The 17596-nt window shown below is 42.7% G+C and overlaps 1 protein-coding gene and 1 non-coding gene across 12 annotated transcripts in view; one reads left to right on the forward strand and one right to left on the reverse strand.

Annotated features, from left to right (window-relative positions):
• PECAM1 (platelet and endothelial cell adhesion molecule 1) overlaps positions 1–4554 on the forward strand; it is a 43884-nt gene extending 39330 nt beyond the window's left edge. For all 11 annotated transcript variants that reach the window (XM_019542391.1, XM_019542390.1, XM_019542392.1 and 8 more), the window contains one exon: positions 3278–4554. Coding sequence is in view for 8 of the 11 variants with exons in the window: in XM_019542390.1 (XP_019397935.1) it covers positions 3278–3307 (30 nt within the window). In the remaining 3 variants the exon portion in view is untranslated. The remainder of the gene's footprint in view (positions 1–3277) is intronic.
• Positions 4555–16335: 11781 nt separating this feature from the next.
• On the reverse strand, positions 16336–16407 carry TRNAW-CCA. The gene has a single exon. It is a non-coding gene; the product is annotated as a tRNA-Trp (tRNA).
• Positions 16408–17596: the final 1189 nt, after the last annotated feature.

Here is a 17596-nt window from a genome sequence, read left to right on the forward strand (position 1 = left end):
AAATGTGGTAAACTCCCTTCCCCCAAACCTGATTTATCCAGACCTGGGGGATCAATCCTCAGTGAAGTTCTTGGTTAAAAGCAGGCCTTGCATCCTTCACTGCTAAGGAGTGAGCTTGAATGTCTTTGTGCTTTCTCCAGAGAAGTGATATACTGTGAGGATCAGAACGGTAGATTTGCTCATAAATTTTCCTTTTGCCTCTCAATTCTGTTAGGCAACGTAAGAACAGAGAAGAGGCAAAAAAAAGAGTCTTTTGTTCTCATTTTTTGGTGGTACTTTTTCTCTGGAGCTTATTTTTACCAAGTTCTGTGCTCTGACTTACCTCAGAAGTACAGATCATCTGAGTGCGAATCAATCATCAAAAGGAAAAGGCTCCTAGTAACCTAAGTGACTTGACTTTCTTCCACAGATAGCTTTCTCCTGTAGAAAACAGAGGAAATGGTTGTACACAGTGCTTGATACTGCAGTTAGAGGCCCATGGTGTTTGCCTGCTCTCTTTGGGGCATCTGAATTAAATCAAATAAAACAGTTTCAGAACAGGCGGCAGGTTACCAGACTATGAATGGATCTTGAACATTCATTACCTGCCATTATCATAGAGATAACACCACAGTGATATATGGAGTGGGACAGATGGCAAGAAGGAGCATTCGAGGGGAGCCCTATTGGTAGTCTTGTTATCGGGGGGCCAAGGGGCACAAATAGCCCTTTCGATTCCAATAACAGTAGTGAGTAGGCAAGATTGGATCCTTAGTGCCTGCTTCCAGTTTTGAATTCAAACAGCATTGTATATCCCACGTTTCAAATAAACCTTATTCAAATATATTCTCCAAGAAAATCTTAAAGCAAAGCATGGTTTTCATGCACTCTCTTCCACACCCATCCTCTACCTCTACATAATTGTTAGCATAAGTATAAACCAGGCATGGAAACTGTGAAGACCTTTGCAGTCTGTGCGGTGTGAGAGGATGATGAACACGAGGTCAAGGTTTTAATAAATAAACAGAACATTAACCACCTGGGGACATTATACAGATTCCCAGAAAGACGTTGGTATGAACTTTAGTCAAAGAGGGCGGTGTATTAGCCTCCCAGCCACCTGAATTATTTAAATTGCATTGTGGTCAAATGCAGCGATGGTCCAGATCTAATTTTTGGGGGTTTCTGGTCACTTCCCTGGTTCTTGGCAGCTTCAGGATTTTGGCTCTCAGGTCTATCTACGGGTTTGAAAAATAAATGGGGATCGCTGGGGTTTTTTGTTGTTGGGGGTTTTTTTGTTGTTTTTTTTTTTTTTTTTAACTTAAAATCAGCTTGGAAGTGTCTGGAGTAAATTAGTTGAATTACTCAGAGAGGAACTGGGAGGAGGTTTCCTTCCTGAAATCAGAGCTGGCAATCTTTCTAAGTTATTTAATGGTCTTAGTTTCTGAAAACATATTGAAGGAAATATCTTAACAATGAGAGAGCCACTTCGCCAAATACTAATTTGGTATTGTGTTGAATGTACTGTAGCAGTACATTCTGACTTCATGGTCCCCTCTCCCATCATTTTGACTTTTTTGTTTTTGTTTTATTTTGCCCCGGTGGTAAATGTGGACAGATGGCTTCACGCAGGACACAGTGTACTTTCAGGTGAACATTAGTATAAATGCAAAATGTACCTTCTGGGGGACAAACATCTCCTATTCTCCACCTACGTGGAGAAATCTTTGGGTCTTAACACATTGCCTGTACCTAACTGATCTGAAGTCATCTCATAAACTCAGTGTGAAATGGGGATCTCTTTGCCAACAGTGCAGTGCAGCCATCTCTGAGGTGGGACATGGCATCTACTTAACTGCACCCAGTAGTGCTACACAATAGCTTAAGGTAGGAAATGAAGATGAATGGTGTGTCCAGTCAGAAATGTTGCGGGAACTCTAGACTGTCAGGAAGTGAAGGGCAAAGTGATCCTGTGAAATAAATACAGGTTAGAAACCAGAAGTTCTTGAAGGCTAATTCCAGTTTTTGCCCCTGACTCCCAGAGAAGTTGCAAAAGACTAGATCCACAAAGGGAATCAGGTACTTAAATGCTGCCAGATTAATTGATTAGGTTACAGGCCACCATGTCTTCCCCAGCAGTGGCTTATTTGAGACTATCTCAGGGGCCAGTAACCCCCGGCACTCAAGGCCATTTTGCTCGGCACACCACGGCCAGCCTGGGCTCTAAGCAGGTGCTGCTGGCCATGGAGCCCAGGCTGCTCCCAGCAGGCGGCTGGGAGGCTGCAAGCCCTGCTGCAAGCAGACTGGGCTCTGTGGGCCGGCTGCAGCCGGGAGGCTGCAAACAGCTGCTTTGGGCTGTGGCATGTCAGCACTCCAGCACCTTCCAAGGTAGACATTGTGGTTTTTTCGGCACTCTGGCCGAAAAACATTGCCTACCCTTGGACTAGCTTATACACCTTATTCCGGGTTGAGGGTTGGAATCCCCCAGTGGAGTAAAATGCTTCCCTCCAGCCTGGAATTCACGGTATGTGCGTGCAGCACGTTGCTGAGCTGTGCAGACATACCCAAGCTAGCCTGTATATCAGAAGCATTGAACCGGTGCTAACATGGCTAGCCAGGAAGTGCCCAGAGAAGGGTGGAACTTACCCTGCCCCCGCCCCTATTTTATGAACATTTCCTATTGGCTTGCTGAAGCAGCTACCCCAATCAGTATGCTGGTTGCTGTGGTTTCTATTCTGAGACACCACCCCATCCAGTGTATGCAGCACCTAGCACCTAACTCAGGCCTGTGTGTGCTGCTTGGTCACAAGCCACCTAAAATTTGGCACTGCAGTGTTCAGCAATGTGACCCCCCCCAAAAAATCCTTTTATGGATCCAGCACTTGAACTAAGATACTAAAATTTGAGTGTCTAAAGTTAGGCAACTGTGTGATATACATGTGAAGAAGTGGCCAGTCCCTCCCCACCCTCCCCATCCCTCATTTGACCTTAGTGCTCAGTGCAACTGAAAATCTGGTTGCTTATTTACAGGTCAGTGCCCAAAAATATATGGACACATTTGTATTTTTTGCCGTCACAATTGCTTAAGTGTACACAATCAGACTCGATATTTGTCAGCTCTGCTCTCCTACTGTTGTCATTCCCTCTCCTTCTGATGGGTAAGGCCATGATTAACTCAGTGCTTTGTGGGTCTTGTTGTTACCATAAATTAAATATTTAAGCAGATTTTCTTCATCTGAGAAAGAAGGAAGGTTGAATGTATGTTCACAAGGGTATTTTTTTCTCTTTTTCCCAACAGAAAATTGAAAGTTGTCCTGATGCCACTTAGAATAGCCAACTCGAATATCAACTGCTGGGAGAAAAACACAAAACCAAACCCAAGATGGAAGATGTTGCATCTGTTTCAAAAGACTCTGTGACACTTATTTAAGGATTTGTCAGGCTCTTATTTTTCAATGTTCGTTTCCTCAGGGTGAACAATAGAGATGTTCCTAAAGCACTGAATTAAAAATTTGCAAATAAAAGTGCTAATGGGAAAATGCCTATGGTGACCAACAGCTTGAGTCCCCCTCTTCAATTCCTTCCACTAAACAGTTTTATTTCTCTCATTTCTGTTTTATCCTGCCCTGGGGAATGGGAGTAGAAGTGGAGCTGTGACTACAATGTGGGGTACAGATACCTGAGCTAGCTTCAAGTAGTGGTTGGGTTGCAGCTCCTGGAAGCTCTGCCAGCATGGGTTTTACAGACTGATTCGAGCTGCAGGGGACAGACTATTACTGGTAGCCACACCAACTCTTTTATCGCTGTCTGTGCTACATAGTAATTGCAGCACTCTAAATTTATCTTGAAATATGGGCTCTTTTAAAACTTGGATATCCATACTGAGATTCAGAACTTCACCAAGTACACACATCAGTAGAGATGCAAGTTTTGGGGTTTTTTTGTTAAATTGATTCCCCTAGCTAAAAGTGTATGAATCGGTTTGCCATATTGATTCTTTTCTGAAAGAATTCCTGACAGATCGCAGTCCAGTGACACAAAATATAATCACAAACTAAAAGCTCCAGAAGCTGAAGTTCTTTCAGAATGTAAATTTGTCCCCAATCTTGCACTCTGTTCCTTTGTTCCAAAGCAGATTTAATTGTGGGATCTAGGTCTAGGTAAGAAGGTTGTCATTTTAAATGGCAAATAATCTTTAAAAAGCTAAACCAAAAAAAGAACCTAATTATTCATACAGAGAAATTACAAGGATTTATATATACAGATATATATATGTGTGTGTGCGTGCGCTAACTGCTTTAAGCATTGCATTGAGGGCTCTGAGACATCTCCTTTCAAAGGAAAAAAGGAGTTTTTTGGCCCGAACCCCCTTCCCAGTCTAAGACTATTTTGTTTCTTACAGACTAGTAGTTTTTAATTTATTTTTCCCCTAAATAAAGCATTTAAACTTTTCACAGATGATTTTGTAGCATACTTCTGTTGGCAAATGTATATACTAGCATCCCACCAACCATAAAAAAATGTTACCACAGTGAATTTGAGAAGGTATTTTAATAAAGATATCTTTGAACTTAACTTTGCATCAAAACCTTGGGTGCTTTTCTTACTGGCTAATTATATCAAAAATATCTATAAAGATCATTATTAGCGATAACTTCCATTGTGATGCAGATGTACGTAGTTATTGAATAAGAATATGATATCTCTGCCTCAAGTAACTCTAGAGACATGCCCATACTGTACTAAACCAGTTTAATCTCAAATCAGTATTTCATACTAGCCAAACTGAGAAATGTTAAGAACCAGTGTAAGTTGTTCTACAGTCAGACTAAAATGGTTGTGAAGTACATTAGCTAAAAGGAACATATTAGTTAAAAAGCTCTTTGGTACTTATTGTACGGTTCCTTGCACAGCTCCCAGAACTGGTGGACTCTGGGATATTGCAAAATCCCATACCATAGAGCAGCAGTGGGTGCATCTATTCGTCTGTCTCATCTGTCTGTGTCCACGGACAGCCTGAATTGATTTAGATCAAACTTGCCTTTTACCCTACTGGCGGGCTTGTCTGCTCCAGCCCGTTCTTGGAATGCCAGTAGACTGCTTCAAGTACTTTTGTCTGTGTTTCAAAACCTGTTGGGGCATTAGATCAGTGAACTTGTTCTGTAGTGAAGACAAAGCTAGTGGACCCATGCTGTAAACAAGAGGCTGTTCTGCACGATGAGTTCAATGTCCTGTTATATAGAATAGGATTTCCGATGCCAAGCAAGCCTCATTAGCCTGTTAAACTGAACACTTGGGAAAGCTTCTTACGTTCGTTATTGAAACAATGCCCAGATTTGCTGAATACTTAGACAATAAGTTATTACAAAAATTGCCAGCTTAGTTCTTCACATTTCTATCAACTCACCAAGACTCACTTAGCGAATATACAAGTGTTCTGTTAACTGGTCACCTTTGCTGGAGTGGGGAGAGGAAGGGGAGAGAGGGCAGTGGGGAAGGTGGATCTTTTGAGTTTATCACTCACCAATACAGTAGAAAGGGGGGGGGAAAAAAAGAGCAGGTAAGTGTGATTGATAAGGAAATGATTGATTTAATTTTTCGAAATAATTTTTTAAAAATCCTGTGGCTTGGTGAAATTATTCCTGAGTAGTTTTATCTCTGTGTCCATCTAGTGTTGGCCTCTCTCATGGGGTTGCTTGTCCTTTGAATTAAAAAAAACCCTTTTCCTGTGTATATCTCTTACGTGCTGGAGGTGCACCCCATCTGGACCTGATGTGGAGGGCATTTTGGTGCCAGAGACTAAGACATAGAGAAAGAGGAAGCAGAAGGGCCAACTAGATGTCTCTAGGGGGTAGCAATGGCTAGAAGAATCTGCTGTTTTTCATCCACATGCTTGGGAAGCAGATAGTAGCCCCCCTTCCCACTTTGTCCCACACCTGCCTGAACAGGTATCTTAAAATGTGTCATAGGTATCAAATACGTACTAAGAAAAAAAGAGAAAATGTCTTTTATTCCAAAGGGAATATCTCATGAAAGGTCTGACCTGACAGCCATTGAAGTCCACGAATGTTTTGTTGTTCACTTGCATGAGGTTAGGTTGAGCCCTTGTGTCTCCAGAAAGGCTAAGTGGCATCAAGGCTGTTCCTGGAATATCTTGGCCTGGCAACCCAGTTGGCTTCCCTGAAACTTTCCAAGTGAAATTGCAATACTCAGAGGGCCCAGGAGAAAGTTATATTCCCCTTCCGGAGTATTTAATAGTGTTTCCCTTATTAATTTTAAGACTGTAAACTGTACCTTGGGGTGTTTTGCAATTTCAGCCCTGCCCATAGCTGATTTTGCATTATTCACTTTTCTAGCATTATTTCCAGATTCACATAACTTGCTTTATTGCATTTGTTGCTGCGTCTCTAGTCTTGGAAACTCCTATATTGCTCTGTGAGGTGATAGCCTATGAAAAGGAGATTAAGAGTTTCTTTTTGTGAATGTCCCTTGGAGTTCTCCCCATAGGGTGATGGGCTTTTCCTCCTGTAGATGTGCTGTGGATTTCCCCAAAAGCCTGATTCTTTTTCCTTATCTGTGAATAATGTGAATAATTCTTCTCCATCTCATGCTGGGGCATATGTGGGTGAAACTTAACAAATGATGAACATTTCAGAAGTCATCACTTTCTTTGGGTGTCCTCACTTGAGACACTTTGGACCTGGTTTGACAGGATGCTGAGAGTCCATCACTGCAACCATGTCGGTGGGAGAAGACGTTTAATGCCCCAGATGTCTTTAACTCTTCACCTAGAAGCTGAGCAAAGATCCGTGGACGCTCATCAACATTTTGCACATCTACTTTGAAAAATGTTTTTGAGTTTTCAGGATGGAGGGTGCCGTAAATGCTTCTTATGGATTGGGTTGGAGCAATGTTATAGGGTGGTCCAGGAAGTATATGTGGCAAGAATTTGTTGGTGTTGTCTTTCATTGAATCAATTATATTTATATTGTTGGGAAATATGTTAGATAAGGTTTTGGACACAATGCCTTTCCTCAGGAAAATGTCCTTTTTAAATGCCCCATCTCTTATGGGATAACTGTGTGAACCAATCCACTTCTTCTATGTCACTGAAGGGGAAAGGGCTCAGTCTTGGTACGTACAATTGTTTCAAGCATTTATGATACCTATGAGTGGGGAAGTTTAGCCACAAAAACATACTTACCTCACATATGTGTCCTAGTTAGAAAAGGTAGGACAATTTCCTTTTTAAGTTTGCCTGTTTGGGAATTTTCAAATATATGAGGAAGTAGCCTCTGCCCACTTTCTTACAGTTTCTAGACTTGCATTTAGGAAAACAGTTAGAAAGTGTGGGGGAGCTGGGGGAGCCACTTGTCACTTCTGAAAATAGCACTGTCACTTTTTAAGTGTTAACTTTAAAAGTGGAAATGAAGTGAAAATATTCCCTTCTTTCTAAAATTAACAGCTGCAACAACTTCATTACTGTCTTTCAGTAGGTTAGAAAACTGGCAGAAAGCAAGTGGGGAAAAGAATCTGGCAGTTTCCATCTAAAGTTAGAAAACTCTGAAATTTCACAATTCCGTGATTTTGTTTTTCCTTGAGCATTTTCACCTCAAAAACATTTCAAGGGATTTTGCCAGGAAAAAAATTGATTTTTTTTTCCCATGAGAAATATTTTTCACAAAGCCCAGTTTTCAGCTTCAGTAAAAATCTTTTTGCCATTTCATTTTTGAATAACTTATTCCTAGTTTGCTTCAATGCTCATGCTGAGTTGGCTGTGAAGGGTTTGCTGCCGATAGCTGGTTCTCCAGGTAGTCTCAAGCAGATCTCCAGCAGTAGCCGAGGACTCAATGATGATCTATACCTCTTCTGTCTGAAAAGTAACGTGTTCAGGCCCTGGGAAGGAAACAGACTCGTCAAGTGGCCCACCCCACACACCTGGAGAAGGACAAACCAAAAAACCCCAGAGCTGAGAAGGCAAATGTTTTTCTGATTTTAAAATGTCAAGATTTTGAAGCCAGTTTCATGCGTTGTGGCGTCTTCATCGTAATGTTGAATGCTTTGGGTCAGCAATTATGTGCGTGTTGGGTGGGGAGGCAGTGAAAGGAAATGTGCAGCTCTCAAATCACAATATAAAACCCTTCATTATTTTCATTAGTTCCTATATCGTTCCATTGTATTTTTTGCACTATATAAAGCAATATATAAAAAAGGTCACTTGGTCTCCCCCAGGTCTGAGTCTTGATTCCAAGACGCATAGAGACCTCAGCAGCATGCTAACTCAGTCTCCGCGTTACAATTTTATTAGGTTTCATACACTCTTTCCTAAGGCGCTGCAAATACTTCAGGGATGTGAGATGGGATGCCACAGCAGGGGAACTGGAAACACAGATCCTTCTCTGTATGTATTAACACTTGAGTACCACCACGTTGTCATTTCTTTTTTCTTTTGTGTTTAATTTTTTTAGCCATCTTTTTTGAAAAATGACCTGTTTATCTGTTGTATATTCCATGCCGGTTGTGAGTTGATGGGGCCAGGAGAAGGCGTTGAATAGCATCTTCTAAATTGTCTGGAATAGCAAATATAAAAGCATTACTTGAACTGTTGTTTTCTTTTTCTTATCGTTCCTTCGATGTGACATTTGAAACCATGTATTAAATAGCAGCATCCAGAAGTTCTAGTACACTGGTTTACGCTTCCATACATGATATTTAATCTATATATGAATGCCCCTAAAATTTATGTATTATAAGCAGTGAGAAGTCAGTTAATCAAATGTTATGCTGGACATGTCATTAGTTTGTATAAACAGGAGCTCACATAATTGATGAAGGTCCTTTCCTTCCTTCCTTTTTTTAAGAAAGACTTTTGATCACATTTTTATATCATTGTGAATGTAACCTTCTCTTAATTGGACAAAAATGCAGAGATATGTGCAAATAAGAGATTAGGAGTCTGCAGTACAAATCCTTCACATTGGTGACTGTGACTTACTTTTTTTTGTGTAAGAAAGGCTTTTGGTTCTAGATAAATCAAGTTTCTCTGTACATATTGTATCTTTTGGTTCTAGATAAATCAAGTTTCTCTGTACATATTGTATCTTGCAGGCGGGATTATAGGCTGGGTACTAAAATGCATAGCACACAGTTGTTCTTTAAATAAAAATGGTAAGCCGTTTTTTTTTTTTTTTAATTGTCCAGTTTTCATATGTACAGCAGGCAATCTGACAGCACATGTCCTCAGGCAGCCTGACACAGCCATTAGGGTAAGTTATTTAAAAAATAACCTCTCTGGGATTGTCTCTCTAGATCTCCTTTCTTTATGAACACAAACACTGGACCGACAGATGTGTCCACTTTAGCAGGGTTATGTTAGAAATTAATGTAGCCCCTTCTGCTAGTTCTCTTTGTGATACTAAGGCCCGGGTTGGCCATTCAGTAAAGCACCAACAGCCTCCCCTGTGTTATTCTAGTATTAATCCAGTGCTGGCCCCTGGTGGAGAAGGGATACACATATACAGGCCATTTGCCACATGCGAGAAAACAAGAGAAGTTGCTGAAGTCTGTTCACGTTGTGAGTCAACATCCTCTTTGAGTCAGGACTGTGGGGTGCAGCCCTGATGTCTGCACCTAAAACCTGTTCTAATTTTTTAGGTGCCTAAACCTATAGCACATCTCAGTTATGTAGCTTGGACAAACCACTTCATCTCTGTCTCAGACATTCTCTTAAAAGTGCAATGGGATCTGATCCCCAATCCCACTAATCATGTGCAGTGATCCTGAGCTCACCCTGTGCTGGCAGGTTAGGTGCTTGACCATCAGCTGATCGTTAGCTGGCTCAGGGGACCCACAGGGCCATCTGAGCCCCAGAGCCATCCCTGCCAGCTCATGACTGGGACCACTCTGGGGCTCAAGCCCTGGGGCAGTCCAGGCCATGGTATGCTACACATTCAGGTCACAGCACCATACAAACTGGGCACAAAGAAATTACGTATTTTCTAGTAATATCTTTGTGGTTATTTGTGATTTTATGGCACTACAAATTCTATGAACGTGTAGCCAATTGCTGTTTTGGGTATGATTATCACCCACCTTAATTGTGCCAGAAACATAATATGTGCTGGAGCCTCGGTTTTGGATCCTGCAAAATGGGGATAGTAATACTTACACGATCATTATCAGAGTTAATTATTATCTTTAAAAAATGTCTTGAATACAGAGGGAAATACTTAAATGCAATACATTAAGTAAACCACCGTTCATCAGTGAGAGAACAGCTTGCTTAAAGGTACTTTTCTCATATTTATTCTTGCATTTACTACTTATGTAATGAGCTCTGTTCTATTCAAGTTCCTGATAATATGATTCATTACTAGGCTCTCCTGTATTTTTAAGCCTTGGCTTTCTGAAGAAGGGAGAGTAATGCAATCATAAAAAGTGGCCACAGGTATTTCTGAAATACATCTCTTGCAAAGGGAAGTAGAGTATCTAGGAGTGAAAAAAAGAGGTGAGAAAATCAAGTGGTGTAATAAAAGGAACAATTAAATAGGACTCAAACTAATACATAGCCAGCACCAGTGTACATTTAAAATGTTAACAGGTCTATTTGGAATTTCAAGGAATATCCTGATACCAGTAAAGTAAAACTCGTTTTGCTTCCATCTTATCCATCTTTGCTTCCATGTTATCTGGAAAATAACATACAGATTGCCTGGGCTAAAACCCCCCAAAGAATCTATTGTCTTCCTCCTTTGAAACACTCTATCTTGAAATCAGACGTGGTCTCAGAAAGAGAAGCTTGTAGAGTCTAGCAATCAGCAAAATAGGGTTTGCGTGGAAAGTTTAATTTAAATGTGAGCATTTTATATTTATACAGGTAATTTGTTTTCTCATAGGAAGCTGTGTGGGAAGATGGAGAATTTTTCTTACAATTGACAGAATTATTAATCAAAAAATCAGTTTAATCAGAGAAAGAAGCAACCTGCAAAGTCTGAGACGATAGGCATACAAAATAACAGCATGAAGCTGAAGGTAAGGATTTAACATAAATCAGCAAGGACCTGGGAAATGGGTACGAAGCCTCTAACTGTGACCTGTTCTACTGAGAGACTGCAGGGACAGCGAGTTCTGTGTCTGACCATCAGATTTAACCACGGGTCTTAAGCAGAAGACTGGATCTGACTACATTTCCAAGCTTCAGGGAGCGTTCAGATCCAGAATTACACCACAGTGTCTAGGAAACTAACTCTGAAGTGAACTGAACTGTTAATTATGGGGAAGTCAGGGTCTGGATCAGTCTCCCTGATGTCAACTTTATAACCTGGGCTGCAATTATAAGCATGTCTTTTGCTTACAGTTCATGCTGCAGTTGTGTGGAAGGCATCCAGCTCAGGTCAGGGTCCTGTTTTGTTGGATGCTGCGCAAAACTACCGTAAGGGATGCTCCTGGCACCAAAGAAATTATCATCTAAATAGAGTACACAGCATGAGGGTTTGTACACCCCTTGTTACTCCTGTGACTGTTACTGTTACAGTTGTGGGCCCCACGCTTCAAGAAAAATGTGGACAGATTGGACAAAATCCAGCAGAGAGCAACAAAAATGACTAGGCACCGGGGAAGCATGACTTATGAGGAAAGGTTGAAAGAGCTAGAGTTATTAGACTGGAGAAGAGGAGACAGAGGGGGAATCTGATAACAGTCTTCAAATACCTGAAAGTTATAGAGAGGATGGCGAGTCTCTGTGGCTGTAGGGCAGAGGTTCCCAACCACCGGGCCGCGACCTGGTACCAGGCTACAGCAGGTTGGCTGCCAAGTTGTGGCATGAGCCCCCTGGCTCGGACCCCTGTTTGCCCACCCGGGCAAGTGGCTTCTGGGGTCACAGCTGAGCTTCTGGGGTTAAAACTGGGTGGCAGGGGAGCCCCAGGAGGGAGGCACCTGGCTCTGTGTGCCCCGTCTTGCTCCCACTGGGCTGCGGCAAAAAAAAGTTTGGGAACCACTGCTGTAGGGGACAGGACTAGGAGCAACGGCCTTGTGCTCTAGCAGAGGAAATGTAGGCTGGAAATTAAGAGGAACTTTCTGACTATGAGAGTAGTCAAGCGCTGGAAATTGTGGAAGCTCCATCTCTAGAAATTTTCAAGATCACATTGAACAGACACTTGGCTGGGATGGTTTGGGCAGGACTGATCCTTCCTTGAACAGGGGCATTATGAGACATTATGAGATCCCTTCCAGCTCTACTTTCCTATGATGCTAAGATTCTTGTTTAATGCAGGGATGCCCAGCATATGGCCCATGCAGTCCAGCTACTTGGTGAGTCAAATGAAGCAAGACCCCTGCAGTGGCCCTAGGTCCCTGCAAGCCTCACCTCCAACCACTGCTCACATGACTGAGGCTCTAGTGCTGCAGTCCCACACTGTATACACACAGCAAGTCACAGCCACCATCATTACTAGGTGAGGTAGCTAGGTGACTGATCAACTTGATGGCCTCCCTACTGCACAGGGGCTGTCACACATGGTACCTGTGCAGTAGGGCAGGTGACCCCAGGGACATGGCAAGGACTGGGTATGTGGAGTGATTGTTGTGGGAAATGCCCATCTATCTGCAAAACCCCCTGATGAGGCATCTCCACCTGGGAGGAACCTGGGACAGCCATGTCAGTGCTGCATGCGTGGCCCATCTGTCCTGCACAGAAAAATCACATATGGACATGCAGTAGCGCAGGACTGTGCTTGCAGGATATAGCGAATCCCATCGCCTCCCTGCAGGGCCAGGCTTCCCAGAGCTCAGACATGGTGGGATGAGGCCAGGTCCTTACAGTTAATGCCCTCATATGCATAAAGGCAGACAAGGTTCATATGCATAAAGGCAGACAAGGTAAACTTAAATTGGTCTAATAAAAGATACCAGATTCACCCAAAGAACCTTGTCTGACTATCCTTAGATCAACACAGCTACAACCTACCCCCTCATATGCACAAGTGTTATGTCTTCTTTAACCACCACAGACAGGCAGGGTTTGATTTTACCTCCCAGCTGAAGGAGAGCCCTTACAACATGAGCAGGGATTGTCTGAATCAAATCAGTTTCTAGGATTATTTGGTACTCGACACTGTGTGCTGAAATCCAGTGAGTTCAGTATGGTTTAGATCCAAACAGCCAGACTGGTTTGGCATTCATAAAAGCCAATTAGAAACACATAGCTGTTGATACATATTGTAGCCGTTACAACTATAGTATCTGATCCAGGAAGTTCTGTGATCCAGGGAGGTTTCATTTGATGGTACAAATGGAAAAATACAGTATTAGAAACTTACAGCCATGAGATCTTGGGGAACGCCAACCTGATGCACTCTTAATGTAGCAGACTATGATGGGAGTCTGTGTATTCAAAAAACAATATTGTTAATTAGCTGGCAAGAATTCTACTGCTTGCAGAGGAAGCATGAATGCTCGCTATCCTGACACAAGGCATGCTTGCATACAGACTGCTGGCCCTTAAATTCTCTGTGTTGGCTCTTTAGTTCTTCATTTTTCAATATCCACAGCACTTAGTCTCCAAAGCAACTGGAACATTTTCACATTTGAACTCAGTTAGGTTGTGCTACAAGAGCTCCTTCCATGAGCTGTGTTGACTAGGGCTGCTGAATTGATGGTCTTGAAAAACGATGTCTTCTGTGCAGTCAGAGAACAGGTATGGCACGGGCAGCATGAATTCCCCACAGGGCCTTGCCCATGAGCTACAACTCATTTTTGCAGTAGAAACATCAGGACATTTTAGTTTCCCGCCAATGATAATTTTTGAGGGGACCAAAATCTAGCACGGTGTACAGGGGGCTGCTTTCCAGCTCCACTGTTTTCTCCTGTGGAACAACAGCCCTCTTCCTGTAGAGGCTTCCAGGGAAGTGACAGCGTTCGGACATTTTCATCTCCCCGGACAATTGCACCTGATATCTGCTGTGTTAAGCTTTGCCATTTAGTCTACACAGGATCAGGTCCAGTCTTCGCTGATGAGTCACTGTAATACAAGAAGAGTGAACTTGCTCTGGATCCCATTCAATAACAGGCTGAGAGTGTATCTAATAGAAGAAAATGCTGCCACAGATATAAATTGCACACCATTAGTTATGACATCCCACTCTTCCCTGGAACCTACATAGAAAATCCTCAAACAATTGCAACCTGTGCTAGAAGACAACCCAATTCTTACAGAGATCTTTCCAAAATCACCTATCTTAGCCTTTAAACAAGAACTGAACCCCACCAACCTCATGACCAGAAGCAAACCCCCTGGCTAGGGCCAGATATTACACGTAAACCGGTTTAAGTGATCAAAAACTGGTTTAAACCTGAAACAAAACAGATGTTCAGTGCACATAAACCAGTTTGAAAATGGCTGAAACTAGTTTGAGATAAACCTGGTTGAATGTAGTACCAGCTAGCTGGTAATATCCCTCTGTTGTTTTCTCAATGGAGTGATAAACACTGAGTTAGGGGTGATAAATACTGTTATCAGTTCCCTACTTGGCTAATCAGAGCGTCCTGCCAGGGTCTGGCCATGCTCACTTTCACCTCAGTGCTGTGGAAGGGGCAGAAGAGCTGCTCTAGCATCCCCAGCTTCTGGCCTGAGCCACTGCAGACATGTGCCAGCATATCTGGGATGTCTGTGCAGTTACAACCCAGTTCAGCCTAGCCAGGTTAGACTAACCTGCAAAGATTGAATTACATTCAAAAAGCCTTAGCCTGCATTTTGTCCCTAGGCCCTATGATCCAGACCACACCTAATGGATCCAGACTGTGCCAGGATAAGAAATGTAAAACTTGCCAGCACATCTCCACCACATCCCACAACAGAACCATCACCATTCCTGGATCTTACACCTTCACTTCCAGAAATGTTATATATGATATGTAATCTCTGATTTGGCTGATCAGTTTTATGGTGATATCTCAGTCAGTGCCCCAAATGCCCTGATGGAAAAGATGTAGGAGAAACCAAACAGCTGCACACCAGAATGAATGGCCACTGAAAATCCACCAAAGACAAAAATATCCAATTACCTGTGGGTACCCACTTCTCACAAGACAATCACCCCCTCTCTGATCTCTCCGTTCTAATCCTCAAAGGGAACTTACAAAACACCTTTCATAGACAGGCCTATGAACTTCACCTCATCAACCTACTGGATACTAAAACTCATGCACTTAATATAGACATTGGATTTATGATACATTACAACCTGCCTGAAGTCTGATTCACCAGGTACCTGCCTGACCTTACCATTTACACGTTTCTACCCCCCTCCCCCGCTTTGTCTCCTCCTCTTCTTTCCTATCTTTTGTTTTCCCGATTTCCAGCTATTTACTTTTTCAGACTGCCTCTTTGCTACCTTTGAGAACTCAACTACAGTAGAGTCTCCCTTTGGCATTATTTCCCCCTTCTTTCGTCCCCTCCCTTCCCTACCCTTTGTTTTCCTAATTTTCACCTATTTACATTCTCACTCATATCCTGTCACAATTTTAGCTTCTTTCATTCCTTGAAGATCTCAGAACAGTAGAGTCTCCCTATGTCTGAAGATGAGTGATTGCACCCGAAAGCTTGCAAATAACCATTTTGCAGCTACTCAGCTGGTCTAATAAAAGATATCACATCTACCCAAAGAAGCTTGCCTGCCTATGTCCTTAGACCAACATGACTACAGCCAAAAACCCTACAGCTATAAAGACACATTCAGATCTGTAAACCAATCTAATGAAAATTGCAGCAAGCAGTTATGATGAGATTGTCAATAAGAGAAATAGATTTACTTTTGAATCATTCTAAGTTAGCTCCCACAATGCATCCATGATGAAAAACACATTTTTTAAATTTTGTTTTGATTTGTGTCTCACCCCTGTCTTCAGCTTCAGAGACAACTGGACTGTTCAAGATGCAGGAGCTCAAACCAGCCTGACAAATAGAAAACTTTCACAAGGCAAAAAACTTCCGAGAGAGATGATTTGTGAGTCTGTGACTTTCTCTGTGCTAGAATTGAAACTGTGTAAACAAGTACATGTTCAAATGTTGTTCTTCCCCATGAGGTGATAACCCACCATTCCTGGCTAGTAGAGACTAAAGCAATTCATGTTCCTAGCTCTGTCTTTTGGCCTTTTATCCTGCTTGCACTTAGGGTTGGATATTATGGGCCTTATGTTGTACCAGACCTGCACAGGATGTGTTATAGAGTTTCATAGTTGGTAGGGGTCAGAAGGGACCTCAATAGATCATCAAGTCCAACCCCTTCCCCTAGGCAGGAAAGAGCACTGGAGTCATATGACCCCAGTCAGGTGCTTGTCCAGTCTACAAAAGGAAGGTTTTGACCCCAGTGTGATTTGAACACACAACCATCTGATCTGGAGTCAGACATGCTACCATTGCACCATAGGGCCACAGCTAGTATATGTTTATGTCAGAATGGACCTTTTGCATCCAACTTTGCTTACTCTTTGCACAACTGGAAATGATTGTAAAGCTAAGTGCAGACAGTCAAAAAGCCCAAGGCTGAATCGATTCAGTCTGTGCAGGTTAGTCTAAGCTACAAAGCTTAAACTGAGAAACAACTGGACAGACATTTACCTTTGATTCAGGAAATGCAGCCACATGCCTGCAGTGGCTCAGGACAGAAACTGGGAGGCGCTACAGCATGGCTCTCTGATGCTTCCTCTTCCTGTTGCACCCAAGTTCTCTGGGATTTGCAGTCCAAGATCACAATATCAGGACTCTGCAGGGTTGCTCATCACTTCTTCTTCCTGCTTCCAGGTGCCTCTGGGATTTGTAGTCCACAGTCGCAGCCAGGAGTAACTTTCAATAAGTTTGGCAGCAGGGCAGCTCTGTACTGGGGACGAGAGTGGTCAAACCCCCTTCCCTGGCCCCAGACCCCAGTCAGGGTTTGCTGGGGGGCGGGCAGTCCCTGCCTCTCTCTCCCTTCCCTCCCCAACAACCCTTCACTGCTGAAGCAGACAGCTCAGCCCAGGGCTGGAAAGCATGCTGGGATGCTAGGGGGACTCTAGTTTAACTTGAATCAGGAAGGGATCTGGGGAAAGACATTTTATAAACCGATTTGACCCATCTCAGTTAAGTCTGATACTGCATTCAACCAGGTTTATCTTAAACAAGTTTCAGCCATTTTGAAACTGGTTTATGTGTACTGCACTTCTGTTCTGTTACAGGTTTAAACCAGTTTCTGATTATTTAAACCAGTTTATGTATAACTTTTGTCAAGAGGCCAGGCAGTGGAGACCTGGGCAGTATGGCTGCATGTCTCAGAATGTCTCAGCATATGCAACCAGTGCCCCACCTTCAAGAGAATTCGGTACTTGGAGGCATGTGAGATTGAGTTTTTGTGTTAAAACAAGCTATCATAACAGGATCTGCTGTGTTCTGAGCCACAATTGTGGGTGCCAAGCACTTAAATATCTGTCCTTGAGCACTAGAAACTCTGACCCCAAATCTAAATGTCAGCGATCTTGGGAAGTAAAGAAAGGAAATCAGTGGGACTGAGAATAAGCCAAGCTGTTCACAGAGGAGGTGGGGACAAGTTGATCACTGCATGTGGATGATACGTTCAGTACAAGCAAA

This window comes from Crocodylus porosus, unplaced genomic scaffold, assembly GCF_001723895.1.
Source record: "Crocodylus porosus isolate Cpor-Errol unplaced genomic scaffold, CroPor_comp1, whole genome shotgun sequence".
Taxonomy (NCBI): domain Eukaryota; kingdom Metazoa; phylum Chordata; order Crocodylia; family Crocodylidae; genus Crocodylus; species Crocodylus porosus.